Source organism: Hypomesus transpacificus, unplaced genomic scaffold, assembly GCF_021917145.1.
Source record: "Hypomesus transpacificus isolate Combined female unplaced genomic scaffold, fHypTra1 scaffold_201, whole genome shotgun sequence".
In the NCBI taxonomy this organism is placed as follows: domain Eukaryota; kingdom Metazoa; phylum Chordata; class Actinopteri; order Osmeriformes; family Osmeridae; genus Hypomesus; species Hypomesus transpacificus.
The window spans coordinates 280,818-307,717 of NW_025813742.1; the positions used below are offsets into that span (position 1 = coordinate 280,818).

Sequence of the window (26,900 nt, forward strand, 5' to 3'; positions counted from 1 at the left end):
GCAAACAGGAGAACCTAGGAATCAACACAGCTAAAAACACACAATATATGACATGACACTTTAGTCATGTTCCATGCTGTCACCACCAAGTACCCACAACCGTTATGTTTTTATTTTATTTTATTAATTGACAACTTTAGGCTCGGAAACACCGTTTGTGTCACATGGTGCATCTCTGCTGCCAGAGAGCCTATGGTTTCTAACATTAGAGAGTCCAACTCCCAAGGTCCTGCTGAGGTCCACTCCTCAGAATAAAGGCAAATACAGCACCAGCAACGATTAGAGGAACTTGTGTCACACACCTCTCCACCAACCAATCAGACCAGCCTGTTCGTAGAACCCTGTAGAGTTGGCAAAAACTGCATTGCATGTTTGTTTGTTTTTACTTCTGTTCCATCATTTTGTTAATTAACCCTCATAAATGTTCTTAACATCCCTACAACTGCTTTGCTACTGAGTGCCAAACTAAAACATTAACGAAACATGTTTTATTTCTCCAAATGCAATCTGGACATTAATTAGACCCCACATGTTGGGGTCAGGACTGGTGTTAAACTGTGCTAACTGGCTAAGAGTACTTGCCCCATCAAATTACCTCTTTTACTCAACTCTGCATCTTTTTCAGCCTACATAAAATCACATTTTGTGTGCTGTTGTGTTAGGCACCTGTCATTCTATTCACCCTTGGAATGGATAAAGATGATATTTTCCTCTGAATAGAGAGGGAACAATACAAGATTTCTTCTTTTTTTTCATCAACTATCCATGAGGCCATTTCTTGTCTTACCTCGTGACCTTCACGTGAACCTTGTCCACCCTCAAGAACTCATGTCCGTGTTTGGCTGTCTCGCCCCACAATTTTATCGCGTCAAACGTTGCTGAGACTTCCAACTGTATCAATTTAATTTAATATTCTGTTCTTCCATGTCACCTGGACTATCTTGCAGGGTCGGAAAGCTAACAAAAATGTCGACTAAAATAAGCATGAGAAAACCTTGCCCACGTCTGTGAATATTGTTTTTGACGTTTTTTGTTTTTACTATTATTATTTTTTGTTAACCTCTGTTTTTCATCTAAACAAAAATGGACTGACAGCATATGTAATAGGTTAACATATACTGATTTTATTGATTAGAAACATTTGTCCATAACCACTTGTATTGCCTCTAGTGTCAAATTTGGGGAACGCCAAATAAAGGTTTACAGTCTGCGACTTACCCTTAAGGGTTTTCTACCTTGTAACGTAATTATTTGGAAACCCGTCAGAGCAGAATTCTCCCAATCAAATAAGGTAGCAGACAGTTGTCTCGTCGTCCTTCAGTGACAAGTGCCAAATGAAATCCTTGCTGCGCCAAAAGGCAGCCAGCCTACAAACGGAAGCACTGTTAGAACACTAGAATATTTCCTGTCCAATGTCCTCCCTAAATACTCAAATGTTTGATATCAAACCTCATATTCCACTATTGTTATGCTGCCAGTCCTTTTGCTGTTTTCCTCAGTAAAACATCACAAACACTTTTTTAACGATACACTGCTGATGAATGACAACAGCAAACTATGGAGCGGGAATGAAAGGATTTAAAAGTGTCGTTTTTGTTCAATGTTTTTTTTATGATTATTATCAGTTTATCTGAACATCATTCATGAATAGATTTAAGAGTAATGAGTATTTAATGTAACTGTAGTATTGTGTTTGTAAAAAAAAATCAGTGAGTTGTGTTTTATGACTCGTGGACTACCAGTAAAGTCAGCATTTCAGTGTTAATATATTGAATTGTTTTTTAAAGATTATTTTTGCGACGGCAACAGCAACAAAGAGTCATTATAAATGTTCATTTTAGCATCACTTGTCTGCTGTTCTTTTATTACCCACCATTTCGGGGTCTGTCTCATTTGAGACGTTTTGACAAGGCCTGTGTTCCACTGAAAACAAAAGCTAATTTTTCTAAGAAGAGAACTGGATCCTTGAACAATGAATAGCATAATACTCTCGTAATTACGTTATTTCAGTCTTGGTTGCTATGTGTGAGATAAGAGTGCTGTCCTATTCATTGTTTGGGTTTGAGTTGTAAATGGCGTTGTCCGAACCTTATACAATAAGTGACATTCTGAAGCCCTAAATAATCTTTTAATCTCTAGATCTTATCTTATTTCTAGAATGATCACACAATCTTTTTCTCAATACTGACGTCCGTGATAGGTGCGGCGAACAACCACCATTATACATTTTCATACTATCTGTAGTAGGCTACAAGGTCATGCAACATTTCTCACCTCGACCACAATGAGAATAAGGATCATGTAACCCACACAAGTATCCTGTAGAAAGAAGAAAAACGTTTTTACCTCAGGAAACATGCAGTATGATCAGCAGTTTCATTAACAACCTCTTGTATTAAATATACTAACTTATGAGACCGTTTTTCTGCCACATTCAGTAGGCCTATCTGCAGTTAGCCTACAAAAAGCACTCCAGTCTAATCCCATAAATCAATGGTGCATATAATTAAGATGTAAGTTGTTGCATGGATTTCCATGTAGTGGTAACAGAAAACACTAAACAGCAGATGGGTTCACCATGTGTGATGCTAGCAAATAGCTGGCAAAACACCACAGTATTAACGGACTGCCTGCAACATTTATTTAATTCTACAGCCGCAGCCATCGAAAATGATATAGCCAAGGTCGTCTGTGCTTTGCCTGTTCATTCAAGGGCGTCTCTGGTGAGGGAACTTTGAAGCCTCCTGTAACCAAGCCTTTGTTAATTTATTTACAATTATTTTGTATTAGTTAGGGATGAAACCATAATTATGTTTTGCTTTGTACGACATCTCAGAAAAGGCTGCAATATTCTCAGTTTCATCTTGCGGTACTGAAGCACATTTGATTCCCACTGTGGGAGAAGGTAGCAATGGGCTTGAATGATAAAATTACGTTGTCAAGGTAACAGGTTGTACTGAGGACTGCAAATATGTCACACTGGCGGATGATCTAGCTGGATTCAACCTGAAACCAGAGTAACTCGGACACACTCCATATCCGCAATGCCCCCCCCCCCTCCCCCCATGGATCCCAGGTAAGCGTCAGTATGACAATTGGCCCTACAACTGTTTTTAATAATTATTTTATATTATAAAGAGGACCATGCCGTTGATTTTTATGTAGCCTAGACGTGAGGCTAATCGAATCGTTGCAGCGCCGCCCATTGCTTTAAGTGGTAGGCTACAGTGACTTGCGAGATGAAGTATTGAGAGGTAAGTGTGAGACCACACTACTGCAAAATGAAGAGGCACGGAGGCGCCCCTTAACATGGCTCCTGGTGTAACCATGGAAACCTCTATTTCATGGTTGGAGTGATTCTAGCTGGAGTGGGATTTGAAGGGTAGATATCTTTGTCAGACGGTGCAAAACGAGTTGGTCCACATGCGGTCTACGCATGTAAAGTGCACAAACAAATTGGAGGACTGGTGAATAAGCAAGTTAATTGCAATACCTATTATTTGTGTTCACAATGGTGTTTTTTCTTCCTTTCGCGGAACAAAGATAGCACATGGTTATTAATGCACACATTTAACATGGCCTAAAGACCTGAATTGAAATATATAATTGATTACACGTGTTATGAATATAATCTGTAAGGGGTTTGTGTGTGTGTGTGTGTGTGTGTGTGTGTGTGTATGTGTGTGTGTGTGTGTGTGTGTGTGTGTGTGTGTGTGTGTGTGTGTGTGTGTGTGTGTGTGAAAAAGGGATGCGTACGAGAGAGAGTGTGAGAGAGAGCGTGAGTGTGAGAGAGAGAGAAAAAAAATAGTATGAGTAAAATAGTAGGCTATGTCGCTGTACAATCTCCTCCAGAACAGCAGGTGGCAGTGCCCAAAATGGCACTCAATCATTAGTGGTTGCTTCTGTGAAAAAACTGAATTAAGTTTTTAGCAGTTTGCTAGCTAGCTTGCTATAAATGTACATGGCATAACTTAGTGACATGCGTCTAGCTTCATACGTTTGATGGAAAGGTTATACTATATGTCTTGTAATAGGCTAATACAGACAAATTTGTTGCTAGTTACTAACAGATGTGCAAGACAGAGAGCTAAAACCTAGCCATATTCCAGCAATCACAGTAGCTAACTTGGCAAACGCGTTAGCTAGTCGTATTTAACAAGGTTCTGTTGTCGAGCAAAGCACATGTATTTAATGTCAATTTAATGTCCTGCACGACGAAACAAAATGGAACAACCCTGCAATTTACTGGATGAACTAAAGCGACACATCGTTAAAGATGTAGGTATATTGTATTACCCTCATCATCAGAGAATGACTTGCATACATCTTAGAACCATCAGCTCAACCATATTAAACTGTTGCCCACCTACAATTAATTTATATTTATTCCCAGGCTCCACCAACGGTTTATTACATTCCAGATTTCATAGCCGAGGATGAGGAGGATTATCTTTTACAACAGGTAATACAATCCAATAGGTTCAACAAATGCATGGTTCATGTATCATCCATAAATACCGAAAATGTACGGGTAATCGAAAGTAACGAGTACTTGTTTTTATTTATTGTGCCTTTCCATTAAACAATCAATTTCTGCTTTAGGTATATAAGGCACCAAAACCTAAATGGACCCAGCTTTCTGGTAGAAGACTTCAAAACTGGGGTATGCGTGAACTCTGCTGTTGTGTTTACGTGTGGTAAAGTAAGTGATTTAATATGGAACAGAGTAAGGACAAGAATGACTGGTACCAATGATTCCTGGTGATATAGGTGGAAAGCCTCATTTGAAAGGAATGCTTTCTGAAACGCTTCCTGATTGGCTGCTGTCATACTGCGACAGAATCTCGTCTCTCGGCGCATTCTCGGGGAAATCCGCCAATCACGTACTGGTCAATGAATACAAACCAGGCGAGGGAATAATGGTACTATTGACACCTTACTATTCTGTCACCAATATGAAAATGTTATGTTTGATATTCAAAGAGCTGCAACCCTGTTTGTCTTTGTACTTTCCCTGTGTGTTTCATAATTACCTTACCTCTCTCTCTCTCATTCTCACACACACTCACACACAAGCCTCATGTAGATGGGCCCCTCTACCACCCAACAGTGACCACCATCAGTCTGGGCTCACATGCCCTGCTGGACTTCTACAGACCTGTCAGTACCCAGACCCAGGAGGTAAATGTCAGCCCACTTGAATGATTCCCATCACTAGTGAGATATCTCTTTAGCTTTTCAAATCAAAATGTATTTGTATAGCCCCTTTTTACACGCATACATGTCACAGAGGGCTTCACATACGCCCCTAGAACTGCCCTTCAACCAACCTACCTTTTCAAATCTTTAGCTTCCCAAAAACTGTCTTTGAGTTACTTTGAATATCTCCTGACCTATAAACTGTTTATTCACACAGTTTAGCGCGTTTAGGTATAAATACACATGCATTGTCCTGTACAACTGCTGGTCTAGCTAACATGGAACCCGAATAGACTCGAATTTCCTTCGGGATCCTTGAAGTGAATTAGCCATAGATGAGGACACTGATGTGGAATCTCTGTGTTGCCAGGTGGATTTGCCCCAGACAGAACAGAGCCGCTACTTCCTGTCTCTGCTGGTCATGCCTCGCAGCCTCCTCATCCTCCAGGAGAACATGTACCAGCACTTCCTGCATGGCATCCAGCCCTCCACCCAGGACGTCCTCACTGACAGGGTGGCCAACCTCCCCGTCGACGGGCCCCTGCCTGGGGCTACGCTGACTCGAGGCACCAGAGTGTCCCTGACCGTGCGCCACGTTCCCAAAGTCATCAAGGCCTCTCTCCTCCTGGGGAGGAAGTGATGCGTGAGAAACGTTGAGGACTTTAGGTGATCGGTCTGGATTGGTCCATGAAATGGCATCACATTGTCAGGACACGAACATTATTTGAACTCCAAAGACTGAATGTGTTTACTTTATGGGTCGTTTATGGAAGTATTTATTGCAGTGCCAAAATACATACTTAAGTACAGGGATGTGAAGGGATATCCATATTTTAAATGATGCAGCACTTTAAAATGCATAGTCTTAAATTAGTATTTAGTTTACTTAAACATTACCAAGACTCGGGTCACTTGAAAGCAATTCCTAAATCATTTTTTATGTCACTAAATATTGCGTGATTAATACAGATCAAGTTTTGAGTATTGATTGCGATTGATTCAATGTCTTTTTTAATTTCAAAATAAGTAAAATATTTTCTGTAGATATCGTGATGTTTTGTACAGTAGCGACCAAATTTTACTTGTGGTAGTCGATGGTTTGAACACCTAATAGTGAAAATGAAAATTGATTTCCGGATATTTCTATAGCTACATAACTTAATTTACACAAAGTAAAACATTTGCTATGACTATCTAAATTATAAGATGTGTATTACTGTTGCTATTAGTTATTGTAAAATAATAATACTGATTTGAACGACGTTACAAGTAATTAGTTGTACACGCCCTTGTTAAAACTGTAAATCTGGGATCTAGCTAGACTGCTTATTCGTGGAAGTCTGCAATGTTCAGCAGATTTGCATCAGGGTTGGGTTAAACTTACTTTAGTCAGACATCTACACTCCTTCTTCCTGAGTGGTCATCAGACCTTTCAACTTCATCAACTGAGCCTAGGACAGTTTGGTAAGTCAAATCACCTCAAATCACCTCATACTGTTGTATTTTCTATTGATTATTTTGTGCTGTTATTACGGATTTTATTCTTCCTACTATCACCTAGCTAGCTAGGCTAACACTGTTGTAGTTCTAGCTTCCCGTACAGTACTAGCTCTCGCCAACACGGGTTAGTTGAGGAATTTAGTGCTGGCTGACTAAAACCTTCATCAGTCATGCCATAGCTAGCTACTAGCATAGTTTATGGTAATAGACTTTGTGTAAAACAAAAGTGTTCCCGTAATACCATGCATTTTGTGTATGTTTTAGGTATGTATGGGTTAGGCTAGTAGCTAAATGGCCACACCGTCGTTTAGCCTGGGCTAAAGCTGGTTAGCCTCTCAAAATAGCTCACAAAGCAACTTTGACACATTGCTCTCTCAATGACAAGTTAACGTGTGCTAGCTAAAAAAGACCGATATATAACTAAAGAAGAGTTTTTAAAAACCAAAACCTAGGTAGCGTATTTCCCTTCTTAGGAAACTGGGCGTATTTTGTGTTCAGAATACTTTAATCCCGTATACGGGAGAAATGTTTACAGTGGGTGTGTCATTCTACATTCCGAGTTTCAGTGCACTGAAAGGCTAAGGCTGTCCTGCTTTGACTACAATGACAATGCTGTGTCTCTACAATCTCGTTTGACAGTTCAATTCCTGACTGACCAAAAATGTTTTTGGCCAAAAGACTAATTGGTGGCATTCTAGATGTTGTAAGGTAAGGACATGAATATTAAAGGGACAAGGATATTAAAGTGCTTTCAGATTTGTCAGATTGGTCTTCTTAATCAACTTTATTAAAATGCACGTCTCATCCGTTTTAAATTAAATATTTAAGCTGGAAGTTAAATAGATTTGACACGGTGTAGAATTTCTCTTCCTGCTTATCCATTGCAGCAACATCGATCCAGGACAGTTTGTGCCATCAGACCCAGTGAGTCAATCTCTCTCTGTCTCTCTCTCTTTCACTCTCCCTCTCTCAATCACTCACAGACGACTGATATCTGTATCAATGATTTAAAGTTATGTAGTTGACTGGCTTTGTGAGAGGAGCTAACTGACTGACTGTGCCCAAACAGCCCGCCCCTCGAAGGCCTCTTGCGTACGCAGAGCATAATGAGAGTGATGAAGAGAGACAGTTTCGCAAAGTCTTCCAACAGTTGGCTGGCGACGTGAGTACATCCTCGGTCAGCTGTTTCTTTCATTCTTGAATCACAGAACTGAATCGATATCAAGTGAAGCCTCTGCTCCTTCCCTGCAGGATATGGAAGTGAGCGCTACTGAGCTGATGAACATCCTCAACAGAATCATTTCCAAACGTGAGACACGTCTTTCGCCCGCTCTGTTCATGCGATGTCTTTAAAGCTGTCCGCAAAAGCTTTTGGTGGCGAGGCTGGTTAGTAGTCGCGCTTGTAAATCAAAGGTCACGGGTTCAAACCCCGATGTGGGTACAGCTCGGGTGTAAGTGAATAATGAGCAAAATGACCATACCCATATTATATTCTCTCTTTCCCTCTGACTTTCTTACACTCTCTCCCACACCCCTCTCTCTCTCTCTCTCATACCCCTCTCTCTCTCTCTCCCACACCCCTCTCTCTCTCTCCCACACCCCTCTCTCTCCCACACCCCTCTCTCTCGCTCACACCCCTCTCTCTGTCTCTCTCACACCCCTCTCTCTCTCTCACCCCCCTCTCTCTCTCTCACACCCCTCTCTCTCTCTCACACCCCTCTCTCTCTCCCACACCCCTCTCTCTCTCCCCCTCTCTCTCCTTCCCTCCCTCCCAGATGGAGATCTTAAGACGGACGGCTTCAGCATTGAGTCCTGCAGGAGTATGGTGGCGGTGATGGATGTATCCTTCCTACCCATGGTGGAATGAGATGGGTGAGGTGAGGCATGGAGGGTGGGTGGGGGTGAAACGGGGAGGGTGGGGTGTGGGGAATCGTGGTCCTACAGGGAACAACCGTCCTGTCGTAGGCCGTCCCTGATCGATGATGTCAAGGCTCAGATAACACGGCGTTGTCCCTCGGTCTGGAGCCTTCATGGGGCCGTTTAGGATGTTTTGAGTCAAGGCTGTGTGGAAGAACACCTGGCTGTTGTTTTGTCCCTAACCGACTCCGCAGAGCGACAGCACTGGAAAGCTCGGCTTCCACGAGTTCAAACACCTCTGGAACAACATCAAGAAATGGCAGGTGAGTGTCTACTCCCCCATCGACAAGTTCCCAAAACGTGCAGATGGATGTTTTTGTCTATTGAAAGTCGGGAGTGTACGTGCTGAGTAAAGTTAGTGTCTTCCAGGGTGTGTACAAGGCATATGATGCTGACCATTCTGGCATCATTGGAGCTGACGAACTACCGACTGCTTTCAAGGCTGCAGGTGAGAGAGAATCATTTTGACAGATGAGGAGACTGTTCTGTCCTCGTTCAAAGGTTCACTCAATTTATTTGATGCGTGCTTGGATTTTCTAGATGGAATCATGCATCAGTCCTCAACTGTGTTTAAAGGGGCGGAGAGAATGATTCCAAAACTTCCCTAACGGAGGATGTAGCGTTGTTTTTGATCTGTTGTCCTTGTCCACGTAGGTTTTCCTCTGAACGACCAGCTGTTCCAGATGATCATCCGCAGGTACAGCGACGAGGACGGGAACATGGACTTCGACAACTACATTGGCTGCCTCGTCAGACTCGACGCCATGTGCCGTGAGTCCCAGAACCCCTCCTGTGGTTCATGTCGAGGCTTGTTGTTGCCTGTGGTTACGAGACATCAAAGCTAGACTTGCCAAACCAGAGTTCAGGCGTTCTTTTAATTGAAATTCACAGAGTTGAGTTTCCTAACCTATTGTGGTTAGCGGTCTTCTCGATTGCAACTGCACCTTGAGGGCAAGTCTAGTCTTTCAGCATTTATATTAAACTGCAGAAAGTGTCTGCTAAATGAATATATTGTTATACATTTATTGGGTGTGTTTTATGTACATCTATGCAAGGTTGTTTGTAGTACAATGTAGTTTAGAAATTGTTGATCTATAAATAAGAAATCGATCCTACGGAACTGGTAGATTCACTCTTAAGTGTTCTCTTCCAGGTGCCTTCAAGACTTTGGACAAGGACAACAATGGGACCATCAAGGTCAACGTCCAGGAGGTAAATCTGTCCTCTCACCACCAGTCACATACAGCCTTGTCTGGGCTCCACTGCACATTTTATCCCCTTTAAATCTTTTAATTTTATTTTTTATTTTTTATAAGAGCCGCAACAAGCCTCAATTAAAGGGACTTTGGCTTATTTTTGATTGATTGTGAACTGTTCCCCTTTTCGTGCTGTGGTTTTAATTAGCCCTTACCTCTTCCACTTTCATAGCAATTTTTTTAATGTTTTTTTTCTCATTCAACAATCCCCACCTTCTTTGGTTTAAGGTGATAAGTGAATGAGCAGCCATAAACACAACGACAGGATGTTGAATTAGTTAGATTTTTCTGTCATTAAGCGCCTTCCCTAACAATCTGTGACCTTTTCTCTGACTCTGCCCAGTGGCTCCAGTTGACCATGTACTCCTGAGTGTGTGAATCCCCTCCGCACGCTGACCGAACCACTAAACGTCTGCTTCGCAACATGCTGATGGTTCACACAGACAGGCCTTCGTTCTGTGTCTGCCTGGTTGCTGCTGAATTCTTCCAATGGGATAATTTGTGTTTCTGCTTTGTAATTGTTTTGAGGTTTTCGTTTGCTTGTGCCACCGTTGTCAGACGGGTGGGGGTGAGGGTTGGTGGTGGGTGAGTGGGGTGGGGGTGGGGGGGGGGGGGGGGGGGGGGGGGGGGGGGGGGGGGGAGTGGGGTGGGGTGTAGGGGGGGGGTGCAGAATCCTGTTCACACAGCATCCCTGTACTGATATTAACCTCCACTCTGCTGTTGTGCCAATATTGGGAGCCAAATCATATGCTTGGGCCAGATCAGAATGCTGTTGTACCCCGTGAGGAATAACAGAAATGCATACTTATATATTTCTAAATACACAAGTTATTCATTAATATCGGTTGCAGTGGCATGTTTTTTTTCTTCAATTTTTTCTGTACACATCTTTGTTATTAGTGCACATTGATTGTGGATAATAGTCTCGTCAGTGTTCGGGGTAATGCTGTTAAGCACTTGACATCGTGCACTTGGACTGTGCGTTCTCCAGTGTTGTCTGGCCATTGTCGCTCCAAAGGTGTAATTGGGATCATAGATATATATATAAAGGCTTTATATATATCTATGATTGGGATGCCTATGACGTCAGACAATGGCAGCTTAAAATAACTCAGGCATGTTGTTTGTTTTCAACAATGGAGGACAAAGAAAAAAGTGTTTTGCGCCATTGGTGCATGAAGCCAATTTGTAAAAAAATATATCGAGGATTAAAAATGTCTTGGTTACCTGTTGCCATAGTCACTGCTCGGTTCCTGAAATACCCTGTGTCAAATTTTATATGGAATGAAATAAATGATAACAACATGTTGTCTGGATTGTTTTTAAAGCACAATTTATATGATTAAAAGTGTTACAAAATGTCATTTTGATAGTCCCTATAAAAACTTTGGAAAGTAGTGAATTGGATTGATCAGATTTTCTATATTTCTTACGAATGTATTTAAAACCTTATCAAATATTATTTTGGACTCGACAGAATGAATATGCTGTGAATAGGACATTTTTATTTTTTTGAAGTTCGGTAAATCCTGGAGGTGAACTTTCTTACTCTTTCTCATTTGACTGATGAAGCCGTTATAACGACCAAGAAGCACCCTTTTTACCACTAGGTGGAAATGTTGCACCGAGAAGAGATTCAAACGCGTTTTAGACTTAATTGGTCTTCACCGCTGAGTTATTGCCATCCTGCTGGGAAGTGGAATCCACCGCCACACCAAATAGCCTACCCATCGCCAACGAGAGGTAGGCTTACTCTGAATATTTGCTTGAAGTTGTCAAATGTTGAGAACGTGTTTACTAGTAACTATTAGGCTACTGTTCTTTTGTTGTTAGCTCTTTCAAGACTTCAGACTGACATTAGCTGAACGTATTTGAACTAGCTTCATTAACGTAGCAAACAGCAGTTTTGAAAAATAGCCTAATTGTAAAACGGCGAGCAGGTAGGCCTACTAGTCAAACTGTTGTATAGAAATACACATTTTGCAATATTCCAGTAGGCCAAATCTACAGAGTTCACTCAGCACTTCTTGACGATAGAGCTAGCTGTCCATTAATTCAGGTAGGCCAAGTGATGAACCTGATCCTCCTATTGTTATTGCATGTCTTATGCCGTGTCATCAAACGCACCAGATTCCAAAGCAACAATGGCGTATTTGTGCATGCCATTGTTTGCACGTAAAAAGCTCTTAAAAAAAATCTTTTTAAAAATCCTTATTTCACAATTGGTGGCATGCATTTAAGCGCCACAAACTTGTGGTCAACGACACGAAAACAAATACCTTGTTTCCTTATAAACCCCTCCCCTTGTTGATCCAACCAACATTATTGTTGTTTTGGAGTAAGAAATTACTGTGCTGTGGACCCTAGAGCTTAGGACCTAATGATCATATACCTATTAATTTGTCAGGGACTATATGACATAACATGCTTGCGCGTTGGATAGTTTGAGATTTGTCCTGCATTTATTGTATTAGTCAACTGACCTTAAACAAAGCCTGAGGGGTATAAAAAGTATAAAATATGCAGTTGTGTAAAAGTGGCTGATAGTTATACAATATCTGATAGTAGTAAGCTGCAGCAATAATCAAATCAAATCAAAATAAAAATGTTTATGTGACCGATCTACTTGAAAACATCTGTACTTAAAACGCCAGTTCTTTTTATATAGTCTAGCATCAGGAGAACCTTGGCTTAACAAGGAGTCCTTATTAATGTTTAAACCTCCATTCTCTCCAGGAAGAGAAACAGACGAGGAGGAAATTCACGTGAATATCTGACACAGGCCAAAGTAATCGGTCCAATTGTGACAACAGGATTGACTGCATTCTTTTGAGTTCACGATGAGCTGGGTTTCCCTATTTAGCGGGGAGACAGAGAGAGAGAGGGAGAAATAGAGGGAATGAATAAACACAGAGAGGAACGGTAATCCTTTAAAACTTTGGAGTTTCCCACGTCCGTCCTCCTCCTCCTCTTTAGTTCTCGTCATGCTGTGTGAACGGGAGGATGACGGCGCGCCGTGTCACTTGGAAGCAGTCGCAACATGCAAGAATTTTCCCAGAAGTATTTTTTTCTGTTTTCGTCAAACAAGCTGTGAAAAGCTTTAACTAACTGAATCCTGCAGTTGGATTATTGTTGTGTGATTATGCAGAAGGCTTCATCTCTGGTACGCACTGACTTTTATATGATTTAAAACTTACAATATTTAACAGTTTTTTCGTTGTTCTGTTTAACATTTATTGTAACAAAGTCAGTTAGAAGGGAGAGGTGCGTGAATACAGTTTATTGCACAGACTCAACACAGTAGACGATTTAAATGAGCTGATCCGATTTGATTTGGATATATTTGCTTATACATTTAATGTAATTCAATGGGAAACTCAGACGAACAGGCATCTCATCCTTGCAAAAACAACAGGCATAACCTAATTTTATACAATGCTATACTATTCTGTTTAAGATAAAGTAGATAAGTACATTAGATTGAAGTTCCTAAAATATCTAAACTCCTAAACTTGTTTAATTACTACGATTTCTGTAATAACTCTAGCCGTAAATATTTGTTGCCCGGCCTTTCCGAATGAACACCAGTCTCCAGTTGATGGTTAATTTTAAGTTAAACCTAATTTGATTAAAGGACAAAAAGGGCTTTCAGTAAGGGTTTCTTTTTAAATGTTTTTAAGACTAGCCAAATCTCACATCCTCAGCTGACAATGTGATGTCACATGTTTTGTACAATGAGACCTGAACACACACACCATACACACGCATTTATGCACATACACATTCACACAACCTTTATGCAAAATACGATTCAGCATGCTTTTCCAATGTCTTGAAGTCATGAAACACTTCATTGGAAAGTCATTATATACAGAACAAAATAAAATAAAAAATGAAATTTCAAAAGATCTTTGCGATAATAACAGAGTTGGTTTGCCTTTGACTGTGGTTGTTCAAGTGCAGTGTATTTCTGTGTCAGGTTCAGTTTGGAATCCTTTGGTCATTTCAAAGTCATACCACTTCATATTCTAACACTATGATTTCCAGATGCCTGCTGGTGTTTAGGGTGGCTGCTAACATGGAGAAGGAGAACCCCACCCAGTGAACCCCAGGGTGTTCCCACCCACCCTCTCACACAGCCAGGGTTCCTCACGCCCGAGTGGCGCTCGGAGATCTGTTTTCTCTCCAGCGGACCTCCACCACAACTGCTGCCACTCAGGGACTCCACTAACCCATACCGGGATTCGACGGACCACTCCCAGACACAGACCCACACAGGTGCTAGCTAGCTAGCTAGCGACTAGGAGACGGTCCACTCCCGGACACAGACCCACACAGGTGCTAGCTAGCTAGTGACCAGGAGACGGTTCAGACTGCATCTCAGTTAAGGTTGCCAGGTTCTCTCAGGTTCCCCCCAGTGTGGAGTGAGGTCTGTGCTGGGAGGCAGCAGTCGGCTTGGCAGGGCACCATGATAGACCTGAGCCACCTGACGGAGGAGGAGAAGAACATGATCCTGGCCGTGCTGAAGAGAGACGCAGAGCTGAAGCAGGCAGAGGACACGAGGATCAGGTGATTGGCCACTTGGCCAACCGACATATTTCAGCCCCCTTTCACCTTAAGCCCCAGTTTAACTTCAGCCAAGTAGTGTTGTGATAACCCGTCTTTTCATGTTGTTGTTGTTTAGTTTTTTTGTTCACATTTCCTGTGGTACAATCAGGAAAAATGCATATGAAGAATTCTCTTTAACCTCCAATTTTTTTTTTTTTTATACAAAATTTTATCGTCATTCATTAAGTATTTGCGTAGTCTTACACACAAGTTCTATGTCAGATATTTAATATTATATATTTTGGATTTGGGTTCTATTTCTTTCCCATGTGTAGGAGTCTGCATAAGTCTGTGAGTGACAAGGCCAAGCTGAAGTACCTGACAGGAGAGTGGTTTTACGAGACAAAATCCAAGCGCCACCAAGACCGGATCCATGGCTCTGACATCATCCGGGCGTCCATGCGACAAAGGAAGGGTGTGACCATCTGTGAGTCAAAACTAAATCATGACCTTCTCACAGGGGGAAAGAAATAAGTTACATTGGGAGGAGGAGGGGGCATACATACATAACTCACCTCAAGTTAACTCTTTAAACTTTGAATCCAACTCGTCTTTGAAGCTGCTGAACGCTTTTCGAAGCACACGGGGACAAATCCAGAATGAACCTAATCGACTAACATTGATTTCCCGATTATCTTAGATTCTGCCCCAATCGCACTGCTCCAATTATGCCATACAGTGATACACGCAAGCAGACATGCTCCCAGGGGAGTCTGGGTTAGCTGTGTCGGTGCTTCTGATTGGTTCTCCTGTGTCGGTGCTGCTGATTGGTTCTCCTGTGTGTTGCTTGTCTGACAGTGGAGCTGTCCCAGATGTGGACGGAGAAGCCTAGCTTTGTGAATAGCGACAACAAGGAGGTCTTCGTCCCACCTGAACTGTCTGGTCTGATCGAAGAGCCAGCTCCACGAAACAGTCATGACAGGTGGGCCGTTTGTATAAAGACATGACACAGAAATATACATCTGTCTGAACTATCCCTCTGTCATGTTCATGGATATTTATGCGTTTATTTGTATTTGTAAATATCATGCAGGCAGATTGAGTGCAATTGAAGAGTATAATGACAGTTACGGTCACAAAGTACAGAGATGTCCGATTAGTATGGAAGCAATTAAGTGACATAGTGTTTTGGATTTTAAAAGTCATTGAATACTTAATATTGAAATTTAAACACCACCGAATTTGTTGGTTTTGAATTCTCCTTTTTAAAATTGAAATATGAATATATTTTAATCAAATAAAAAAATCTGATACAAAGACTCAAGGTTCGGAAATTCAGGTTGCTCAAATTCGATAGTAAAAATTTGAAAAAATAGAACAAAATTTGAGGTGAATGAAATTCTAGTAAAAGAAATTGGGGGCCAAAAATATCTTGCCGAAAAGATTCTAGTTGAAAACATTCCATAGATTAGTGTACACTTGGAACAGAGGCCTGCTCATAGCAAGCACTGCTTGTGTACATTACAAACGTGTACTGTACGCATAAGATATTCTAAAGCTTCTGTGATGTTTGATGAAATCTAAAAGCTTAACGAGGGCTATAATGAGGGTGTTGTTTTCCTGCGTCGCTCAGCCGGTCGTGCTAAGCAGCGCGTTATGCCGACGCGGATATCTGTCTTCTGAACCTCTGTACAGAAACACTTCATGAAAACATAGTGTTGCCAGTACATCTAGCTAGAGGGAAATAGGATAGCAGTCTCTAATTTCCTAGACTTTCACATTCCGTATGTGTGGGCTAAGGTTGCGTGTGTGTGTGTGTGTGGGGGGGGGGGGGTTCAAACCTGGTCATAAGGATCTGTGAGTTAAGAGAAACTCAGTGAGTCAGTTTGACAGATATTAAGTAGATCCTTCATAACATGCTTCTAGGGTCTCAGTAATCTGCTTCTGAGGTCAGATCTCACATGTTCTTGTTCACTTGTGCCCCAGGATGTTCCTTAAGACAGATGTGGTGAGAAAAATGCTAACTTGGGCCAACTAGTCCTGGCTTGACTGTAGTGACAAGCAGAATATGGCTCTTCCAAGAACCAGAACATATTTTCTCAGAAGAAAACCTTATCTCAGTGACTCAAAGTTTTTGTCTGTATTTTCAAAGGGAACACATTTGTAATCCAGCAGACATGCTGAAACCAGTTTTACAGTCGCCTACCAAGGTAGGTGAAAGCAGATGTTAATCTCAAATAAGATATCCTTGTTCGTGTCAGACACACCATTTGCACAGACCCCCCCCCCCCCCAACACACACAGTTCGGTCAGAAATTACAAACAAGTGCCAATGCCAATCTGTGTGTCTGTCTGTTCCCATACTTCTCCAAAACAGAGACAGAACCCCTTCAACAGCCAAGCCCCTGCAGCTGAAACTCTGGAGAGCATTGCCTCCCAGCTAACCAATGGGGCGATGGAACAAACCAAGACACCTGGCAAGGGTGAGTCTCTTTCAAATGACTCACAGGTACAGTTAAAGACTACTCACAGGTAAAACTTTGTTTTAATAAATCATGTATTCTGTTTGATTTGAGCCAACGGCTTGATGGACAAACTGTCAAATCACTCTCCTTGCAAACAAATGTAAGTCTTGTAATCTGATCCCATTTAAAGCATGCATGTGAATCCTGTTCTGAGCCTTGGTGTTTCCTTGTAACTCAACGCTGGCATTTTCAGCTGGGTGATGCATGAGCTTTTGCCATCAACCTCCCCCCTCTGCCTTTTACCCCAACACGTATCCACGTTTGAACGTGACAATCACATTTCTGTTTTGTAAACCAGAGAACTCTTTCAAACAATAACATCTCCTGAAACGTGCTAGTGAGTAGTGACTGGTTCAGAGATTTTCCCAGACGCTCCAGAGGTCCACGTGGGAGCCAGACTAGCAGGGGATTACACAGAAAAGCACATAGCCTGACTACAAAGCTCTAAGCTGCAGTGCATGACTTGTGCTACAGATGGATAATTGGAATGCTTCTCAGTAGCTGTGAAAATTGTAACCGTGTTGTCCCGAACCAGAGAACTGCCCCGTTATCTGAACAGCACTCATGAACTAGTCCACGACGATGAAATGAAAAACAGACATGTCCATCCATCCAGTTAATATAAAGATGCAAATAAACCACACGTACCCTTTCCCCTCAAGCACTGTCCTCTTCATACATAAAGGATAGTGATGAAATGAGGGATTTCCCCCTTTTTTTTGCTTAGTCTGTGTTCCCGTTAGTGTGTTTAGATTCAATCCATTCTGCACTGTTGTTTCCTTCCAGACTCTGTGGTATCCTCCCCCTGCAGCTCTCTTCGCCTCACTAACCCCCAACCACTGAGTTCAAAAAACTGGGTCCAGCCCAACGCACCTGTTCCCATTCCCGTCCCCCGAAAAAGAACGATCCTTTGCAGATCCCACGACTCTTCGCTAGAGATCGACGGGCCTGCGTCCAGGCAGAGCTCGCACGCCCCTAGAGGGATCCTCAAACGCAACTCCAGCTGTAGCTCCACTGACTCTCTTCCCCGCCGACTGGCCAACAACCGCCAGCCTACCCCGCAAATCCCCGCCACCCCGGACTCTCCCACGAACCCTCTCCCCTCCAGAGAGCCCGCTGGCTGGCTGGATAGAAAACAGGTGAGGTTCAGTTCGGCGGTCGGTCGCGGGGGCATTGAGTGGTCCCCGGAGTTGCAGGATGGGAAGGAACTGGGGGAACACAGCCTGCTGGACCTGGACGTCGCGTCTCCGTCAGTGGTCACGGCCCCCTCAGAGGGGGACCCGAAGACCGTCCATGAAGACATGAGCAGAGACAGTGAGGATGATGGTCAGTTCTTACCTGTGACTCCGCTACAGGACGAAGAAGAGGCTTCTCCCTGCATAAGATCACCTAGTTGTAAGCAGGGGCTGAACACTCAGACTCAGGTTACAGGTTCAACTCATGTTCCTGTTGGTAAGGATGGATCAATCCTCAGAATTACAAGGCTAAGATTAATCAATCATCCAATCAATCAACCAATCAATACTAAATAGGAAATTTTAGTACTTTTGACAAATGTATTTGATTAAATCTGTTGAATTTGTGAGTTTTTACTGAATTACATCACTAACTTCTTGTGCATGTGTGATTCATATGGTATTCAGTGCAAACAGTATGCATGTTCTGTACTATTTGCTCATGGTGATTGGTGCTTTGGGATTGCAAGGAATGGACTACGCATCTACTTCTCATTGGGTTACAAAGAGTTTGAAACTGTGATTGTATGTTGCTCCATACAATCACTAGACAATCAAGTATTCCCAGACCACAAAAAAATTCTAGCAATAAGCATTAATTAATGAATGCTAAAATAAACAGTATTCTATCAAGCATTGTTAATGGCAAAAGCTCAGAAAACATTTTTCTTGGGATAGTCTGTGAGCTGTTGATTGTCATCTTATCCTTGGTTGTCAGGGCTACCGATTTCCTTCTCCCAGCCTGTCCAATTGTATACATCTGACGTGAAACGCAAGTGATAAATAGACTGGTCTTGATTTTCTTTTCGCAGATCAACGCAAGCATGATGATCGTGCTGAGCCCCCTCCCCCTCAGGTGTTCGCCTCTGGCACGGCTGACCAGACGTCAGGTAAGCCTCTTCCTCCGGGGTCAGGGATGGAGGATGGAGGTGACCCCGTCGCTGACACCTGTGAACCGTTCAGCGTGAGCCCCGCATGCAGCGACGTGACAAAGCTTCCTGCCCCCAAACCAGAGATCCTCGTTGGGTCCGTTTTAGATGCCGGGTCAGGAAGTGAAGCTGGCTCAGAGAAAGACAAGGAAAGTGCTGCGGAGTCACCTAACCCACGACGAGGGCTACTAGGAATATTTAGCAGATCAGAAGCGAAGGAAAAGACCTCTGAAGAGTCCACACAGAGTCCAGTCGAGAAAGAAGCTCTACTGTCGGGAGTGGAAGAATTTGACCCCCCCAGCTCAACTGGCAGTCTACAGCCGGAGGCGGAGCTTCCCAGCCAACAGACTGACCAATCAGAGGTCGTTGTCGCCTCCATCTCTGATGCTAAGTCACCAAGTGACGCCGACGTCAGTAAACTACCCCGCACTGTGTCTCCAAAACCACGGCTCTTTGGAATATTTAGTAGAGGTCAAGCAAAGGAAAAAAGCCCTGAAACAGAGAGAGCAGTCGAGAACGAAACCACCTCGTCAGAAGACAGAGGACTAGATGATGTCATGTCAACCTCCCAAACGGATTCAACGACCACTCTGCAATATCAACATGAAACTGATATCGAAAGTGATGAAACTCTGGAGGAGACAGAGGTTCTACAGCCAGAGTTCTTGAGCGAAGATGCGATTCAATCTTCCAGTTCAGTCTTCAATAAAGTTGAACATGAGGTAGTTAAAAGTGAAGTCGAAGCTGACGAGTTTCTTAAGAAACTGTCCAACCTGAAGTCATTTTGGGAGAGAGAATACAGTGGTCCTAAAATACTAAACGCTAAATCAAGCACTGATTCAAAGATTCATACGACAAGCGGGGATCATTGCGACCAGAAAGAGTATTTGAATGAAGACCCTCCTAAGATCGAAACGACAGAGGCCTCATCGCGTATTCAAAGTCCTCCACTTGACCGTGTCTCCAGTGGCATGACAACCTCTGAAGACTCAGAGCGCAGTGTCGACTCCTTCTCCCAACCGACGGCTGTCGCACATCCAGAGAACCCTCCTCCGGTCGAAAGCAGCGTCTTGTTGAACATACCAAGTGCAGATGGTACGTTTACGGCTAGACCCATCCTCATCTCTGACGAGACAGACAGCAGCCCTGAGGAGGCGGCTGCAGCCTCTCAGGTTGTCACCCAGCCTCGAGATGACGCTTCTTCCCCTGTCCGTCCCTTAAGTCCCAGTCCGAAGAATAAGGGTGAGGGCGAAACAGTATCTCACGAAAGGCCCTTAAGCCCAGCCCCAAACACACCCAAGTCTCGGATTCCAAAGCCCAAGGATGCATCTGATGATGAACTTAGGAAAGGTCCGTCCAAAACATGCCATCCAAAAGCTTTGCCAAGAGAAGTGACAAATTGCAAAGGATCAAACGCCGGTTCTCCTTTAAAAACATTCCCCATAGACATTGCCTCTCCGTCAAAGGAGCTTGAAGAGGAATCTGAGAAACAAACAGTTGGCCAGAGAAAAAGTCCCTCACACGAAGCAAAGCAAGCCCTTAAATCCATCTTAAAGATTCCGTCTTCCCTCCCACAGTGCAGACAAGATCAGTTTTCCATGACCCAACCAAGACGAGGCTCCGATCAGAGTGCTCTGTCGTCGTTGCGATACCCTAGTCGGTCCATCGGCCATCCAGGCAGAAGAACCAGTTTAGGGAACCTAAATCTATCATCCGGTCTCCCGCGTGGACCAAATCACAGAGACCCAACTGCAAGGAGAACCTCAGAAGGGGGCGAGATCAGACCGCACCTTACAAACCGAGATTTAGGTAAACGGAAGTCTTCAGAAGATACCGGAGTCAGTTCCCTTCTCGCAAGGTCCTTCATTCCCCAGATTGTTCAACGTGTCGACACGACTCCACAAGGGACAGACATCCCTCCCTTTATTCAAGAACAACAAGCGGAAGAACAGAAAGGGATCTTCGATGCCCCTGCTGCCTCTATCAATGTTGGATACAGAGGGTTGAATCCAGGCATGGACTCGGAGGAGTCCCAGGACACGAGTACCGCTGAAAGTTCGATGCTAAATGTTGACGGTGGCTCCTCAAGTGGAGGCCCACCAAAGGTTCAATCTCGAGCAGGTCGTCCATGCAGTGAGCGTTTACAATTTTCTCCTCAAAAATGTGATGATTGAGAGATCGAACCTGATTTTATTGGGATGAAGCACATTGTGGAGGCTAATCATGTCAAGCTGATCTGTGATTGGTTAAAACACCCGAGGATATCTTTCAGACTGAATTAGTGTCTGGCATAACATAGATCGATCAAACTGAATACAAGATTGGTTATACTTTTCCTCATGTTTTTCAAAAAGATTTTTGTTGAACTTTGAGACTTTAATTTTCTTGTCTTCTTGTATAACTTCCTCCTTCTCATTGCACTCCAACCCTGCCTCCAAATTTAATCTCCATCTTTTAGTCCGTCAAATGTTTATATCATTAGGCCAGATGAATGCCTTTAACATATCAAGTGCCTACTGATTCACAAGATGAGTACTAAAGAAACCAAAAAAAAATCGTGCTCTCTTAGTACAATCAAGAATGAGGTCTTGATCATATTTGTAGTCAGGGGTGTTTTGATTATCAGCGGATTGTAGCTAATAAAATGACTAATTCAAAGCTTATCAAATGTTCATTAATAATAATAAAAACATTGAAACTGTCAAAATAAAATATTAAGTAGTTATATATTCTTCAACCTACTCAAAAGTAACCATCTGCTGACAACCTTATATTTTCAAATTGATGTTAGTTAATGTATTCTCTCGTGATGATTATAGTTGTTTAAGCTGATCTTGAGTTTGGGATCTCGGATGATTCATGTCCTAGTTTTATGTTTCCACAGTTGATTTTGTTCTATCGATGGCAGGTTATCACGAGGACGCGAGCCCTCGCAGGACAAAGTTGAAAGCAATGCCTCAGAGACCGATGTCTTTCTCTAAGAGTTTGGAGGACCTAACCTCAAGATCGTCAACACGTAAATAATATGTTTTTGCTTTTTCATTCACTCCCAGAAACAGAATATTGAGCCGCCAAAGCAACATGAACTCACGTCTGTTTCAAATGAAACAGCTGTGAATTTAGTAGAGTTTACAGTTTACGCTTATAAAGGAAATTATTATTAGGAATAATTTGCCCACTTAATACAGTTGTGTATTTTCCATGTACACAAATCTTAAACATCTCTCGATATCATAAGAGGAAAACTGGTAATGTTCCCATGAACCCATGACAAAGATCAGTCTTTGATTGTTTAAACCAATGTCCCTCTGCTTGTTACATTGTGTCCTCCTCTTCTCTCAATATTGAGTTAACGTTGTGCTCTGCAAGACGTCATGGGATGGCCAGAGAGCATCCACAATTCCGGTCAAACACACCGACACAAACGTGCTACAAAAGTTCTCACTTGGCCGTCAGTGTAGATCGCTCTTTGTTTCAATCATTCAATAAAGCGTTCATGTTTTGCCATTGTGCCAAGTGTTAAACTGATCTAACCTGATGTTAACTGTAACAAAATATCTAATGATTCAGCTGCAGGTTTTTTCTGCTCTCTCCAGTGCCTCCCAGACCCCCCTCCTTCTCCGACTCTGAGGACATGAAGATGATTAGCGCGTCTGTGTCCGCTATCCCACAGGAAGAGGTAAGCAGGAACCACAATACTTCCAGAACCTTCCTTGTAACAACTCAGTGGATGTCTACAGCTATTGTTTTAGGAACAGCGAAAACCTATTACAGATATATATTTTTGCCTAGATAGAAAATATGATAGGCATATTTAACAGTATAAACGTTTAGTCTGCATACATTTCTTCCCTTTTTCAGTTGTCAGCAGGAGTGTCCACCAATAAGAAAGTTCAGTCGGCCGAACGTCCTTTCTCAGTGTCAATCTGTAACTCCTCCGTATTGTTGTCTTGCTGTTTGTGTTAAAAAAAAAACACAGCATCGAGCTTGCAGCCTGTGTGTTGTGTGTGACCTGTGTGCGACCCCCCCCCCCCCCCCCCAGTCTTGCTGATGTGCTGTGTCTTATAGAAGGACGGCAGGGACAGTGACTGCACATCAGAGAGCAGCCTCTACCTGGGCTGGAGGAGAAACGCCAACTCTCTCTCCAACCTCAGTCTGTCGTCTGGAATGGTCTCTATGTCCTCAGTACGTCTAAACCACTCCTTAACAACTGCCTAAATGCCAGTGTTGCTGTTTCCATGTGAATGCAGTCACATGCATGAGAAGTATTTTTATAATTGTATATACTGTATGTTTAATGCAAGTACTAAACACCTGAACACTCTACATTACATCTCCACAATAAATGTGGAAAAAATGTATTTGTACCTGGCTTTGATCAAAGCGTCCGTTGTGTGTGAACATGCTTTGTGGCGGCAGGCCGGCAGCATGGTTAGCATCTACAGTGGGGAACACGGAGACGTGGAGGTGAAAGGCTCCATCCAGCTCGCTCTGAACTACGTGCAGAAGCTCGGAGAGTTCCACATCTTCGTGGTCCACTGCAGGGAGCTGGCCGTCGCAGACCCCAAGAAGAACCGCTCCAATCCGTAGGTCTTCTGCTTCTCAGGGGTTCTCAAGTTCTAGAACGTAGTTCTACCCCCCCATGGGTTATAGCAGCAGTTATGTACCATGTGTTGATTATATCATCTGACCCCTCTTGTCAGGCTCAAGTGCCCCCTCTCAGGCCCGACTTGCAAATTGCATTTTATTTTTCTTAACTAGCTGTAATCTAACGGTACTGTGCAGCGCCTCAGAAGCTGTTGTGTGTGTGTGGACATGTGTGTGATCTGTGTGTGTGTATGTGTCTGTTTGTTTATTCTTTTTCAGTTATATAAAATGTTACCTTTTACCTGACAAGGCAAAGATGGGCAAGAAAAAGACCAGTGTGAAAAACAAGACCCTGAACCCCACCTACAATGAAATCCTGAGGGTAAGAACTCCTATAACAGCTAAAGAAAAGATAAAATAACCACCCAGTGTCTACAAACCTGCTGTTTGGAAACCAAGAACATTTCACCCAACCACGGATGGTGCTGATCTCTCCCCTTACAGTTTAAAGTAACCATGGAGACCTTGAAGACCCAGAAGCTTAACGTGTCTGTGTGGCACAACGATAACTTCGGACGTAACAACTTCCTTGGAGAGTTGGAGCTGGACTTGACGGAGTGGGACTTTAACAACACTCAGATAAACGAGTACACCTTGAAACCAAGAGTAGGTTGTGAGAGAGGAAGTGTCTTACTTAAGACAAGGTGTTTGTAGATTGTGTTGACGGTTGCCTTGGCAATAATCCCTCATTTCTATCGACAGGAAGTGATGTTCACAGTGTAGGGGTTATGGGTAGATCAATTGTGACTGGGTGCTGTGCATGTAAACAAAAGTGACCCCCCTCCTATAGGGTGGCTACAAGAATCAGTGAATCCTTGTTCACGTGTCTACAGAACATAGAATCTTTCAAACTTAAGTTTCTCACAATACCACTTTGCTACGCCTAGACTTATGAAAAGAAAGTTGTCCTAACTATTAATATAACTCTGTTTCCGCCCAGGTCTCCACCTTGACACCTTCGCCCTCTCACAGTCAGTCAGTCGACGGCAGAGGAGAGATGAGAGTGGCTCTACGTTTCCTCCCCAGGGTCTCCTACAGTAAGCTGTTCAACTGTGTCCTCCATGGTGACCTGTGTACAATCGGCTCATGTGTTGTTGCGTTTCCTCCACGTCAAAAGGTAAAAGGCCGTCCAAACTGGAGGCCGGGGAGATGCAGGTGTGGGTGAAGGACTGCAAGAATCTCACGTCAGTCAGGGGCGTGATTATCGACCCCTTTGTGAAATGGTAACGTATTTTACTGCCATATTTTCAATACTTGGTTTGGTTTGTTTGATGATTATTCTTGCCAGATGGTGCCCCCTAGTGGTCGGGAGTCTCCCTTGGTCAGGACAGTTACATTTCAATCAATCAACTTGATTAATATAGCACATTTAAAAAACCACAGGGGAAGCCAAAGTGCTTTACATTGAGACATAAAATAAAGAAATATAAATTTTAAAAAAGCAAACGAGCTGAATTTACATTTAGTCATTTAGCAGGTCTTATCCAGAGCGACTTACAGTAAGCACAGGGACATTCCCCCGAGGCAAGGAGGGTGAAGTGCCTTGCCCAAAGACACAACGTCATTTTTCACGGCCGGGAATCGAACCGGCAACCTTCTGATTTAACAGTTGAATTCCCTAACCGCTCAGCCATCTGACTTGGTGTGGTTGATGTGTGCCTGTCAGCGCGGTGCTTCCAGACTCGGGTAAGAGGACCAGGCAGAAGACCCGGGTGGTGAAGAGGACGACCAGCCCCATGTTCAACCACACCATGGTGTACGACGGATTCAGGCCCGACGACCTGCGGGAGATCGCCATGGAGATCACCGTGTGGGACCACGATCGCCTTAGCAACCATTTCATTGGAGGCCTCAGAATAGGAATCGGAAGTGGTATGATGAAGATGATGATTCTTCTACTTATTATTATTATTATTATTAATAATTGTATTATTGATATTGTTATCATTCTTTCACAATGTTCATGTTGTGTGTGTGTCCCTCCCTGTTTGCGGAATGCTCGCTTTCCCTTCAATCCTCTCTTCTTTACGTCATATTTCTTACGTTTATTCAATGACAGCGGCTTCGCAGCTTGTCCGGATGAAAATCTTCTGGTTTTCTTCTTCTGGTGTGTGTGTGCAGGTAGAAGCTACGGGGCGGACGTGGCGTGGATGGACTCCACAGCAGAAGAAGTGGGGCTGTGGGAGAGGATGATGCAGGCTCAGAGTGAGTGGGTGGAGGCTGTGCTGCCGCTGAGGATGTTGCTGATGGCCAGGGCTAAATGAGAGGGTTTAAATGGTCTGACCAATGAGAGGGTTTAAATGGTCTGACCAATGAGAGGGTTGAAATGGTCTGACCAATGAGAGGGTTGAAATGGTCTGACCAATGAGAGGGTTGAAATGGTCTGACCAATGAGAGGGTTGAAATGGTCTGACCAATGAGAGGGTTGAAATGGTCTGACCAATGAGAGGGTTGAAATGGTCTGACCAATGAGAGGGTTGAAATGGTCTGACCAATGAGAGGGTTGAAATGGTCTGACCAATGAGAGGGTTGAAATGGTCTGACCAATGAGAGGGTTGAAATGGTCTGACCAAGACTAAGAATGTATTGGTTGCTTATGTGAAAAATTACTTTCTGTTTTTACTTTATCTCAATACGGCCTTTTTTGTTTTAGATAACATTTTAATTTTGTCTTATTTAAATCAGAAATTGTTTAGACACAAAATGCACAAATGAACAAATTGTCCCAAATTATTTATCTTTTCTTCAATGAATACCACAATTTTCACACGTCTCCTGATATCTAATATAATAGATATAATAGAGAACTGAATAATACATCGATTTATAAATAATAATATTATAAACTAGTACGTGGTTGTGTAACTGCAATAATAAACTGTATTTTATTGCTAAACTGATGAATAGACTGATTAGTTTATTTACAACCTAAAGGATCCTGTAAATATTCAAACACGTTCTCATTCCCCTATTTGAGTGTTCTGGAACTCATTTGCATGGAACCGGCTTCTCTAATATCATGAAAATATATATTCACGTGTAAATGCATTGCATTCCCCTAAAATTGACAAAATGTTGACAATCAATTACAGTTGTCATTGAACTGTAGGGGGCGCTGTTGGTTTACATTCGGAGCTGGTATAG

The 26,900-nt window shown here is 42.9% G+C and overlaps 3 protein-coding genes across 8 annotated transcripts; all 3 read left to right on the top strand.

The window, feature by feature from the left end:
- The first annotated feature begins 3,891 nt into the window (after nt 1-3,891).
- On the top strand, nt 3,892-6,187 carry alkbh6 (alkB homolog 6). Its single transcript, XM_047013722.1, has 6 exons — nt 3,892-4,278; nt 4,394-4,462; nt 4,603-4,663; nt 4,771-4,922; nt 5,077-5,181; nt 5,570-6,187. The coding sequence occupies exons 1-6, from the start codon at nt 4,225-4,227 to the stop codon at nt 5,837-5,839; spliced, it is 711 nt and encodes a 236-aa protein (XP_046869678.1). The 5' UTR covers nt 3,892-4,224; the 3' UTR covers nt 5,840-6,187.
- A 331-nt stretch (nt 6,188-6,518) lies between these two features.
- On the top strand, nt 6,519-11,178 carry capns1a (calpain, small subunit 1 a). The gene is made up of 11 exons (XM_047013724.1): nt 6,519-6,663; nt 7,339-7,407; nt 7,587-7,623; nt 7,769-7,861; nt 7,951-8,008; nt 8,475-8,539; nt 8,811-8,879; nt 8,986-9,064; nt 9,271-9,387; nt 9,770-9,828; nt 10,216-11,178. Exons 2-11 carry the CDS (start codon nt 7,361-7,363, stop codon nt 10,240-10,242), a joined length of 651 nt encoding a protein of 216 aa, XP_046869680.1. The 5' UTR covers nt 6,519-6,663; nt 7,339-7,360; the 3' UTR covers nt 10,243-11,178.
- A 344-nt stretch (nt 11,179-11,522) lies between these two features.
- On the top strand, nt 11,523-26,656 carry sytl2a (synaptotagmin-like 2a). 6 transcript variants are annotated; one of them, XM_047052133.1, is made up of 18 exons: nt 11,523-11,615; nt 13,920-14,441; nt 14,756-14,907; nt 15,279-15,402; nt 16,573-16,630; nt 16,798-16,903; nt 17,732-18,397; nt 18,993-19,070; nt 22,018-22,125; nt 22,706-22,788; nt 23,178-23,294; nt 23,529-23,695; nt 23,976-24,078; nt 24,201-24,362; nt 24,697-24,793; nt 24,874-24,979; nt 25,423-25,628; nt 25,878-26,656. In XM_047052133.1, exons 2-18 carry the CDS (start codon nt 14,341-14,343, stop codon nt 26,018-26,020), a joined length of 2,577 nt encoding a protein of 858 aa, XP_046908089.1. In that variant the 5' UTR covers nt 11,523-11,615; nt 13,920-14,340; the 3' UTR covers nt 26,021-26,656. The 6 variants fall into 6 exon arrangements, with proteins under 6 accessions (XP_046908089.1, XP_046908088.1, XP_046908090.1 ...); XM_047052132.1 differs by lacking the exon at nt 11,523-11,615 and adding an exon at nt 12,684-13,035; XM_047052134.1 differs by lacking the exons at nt 11,523-11,615; nt 17,732-18,397 and adding an exon at nt 12,687-13,035.
- The last annotated feature ends 244 nt before the right edge of the window (nt 26,657-26,900 follow it).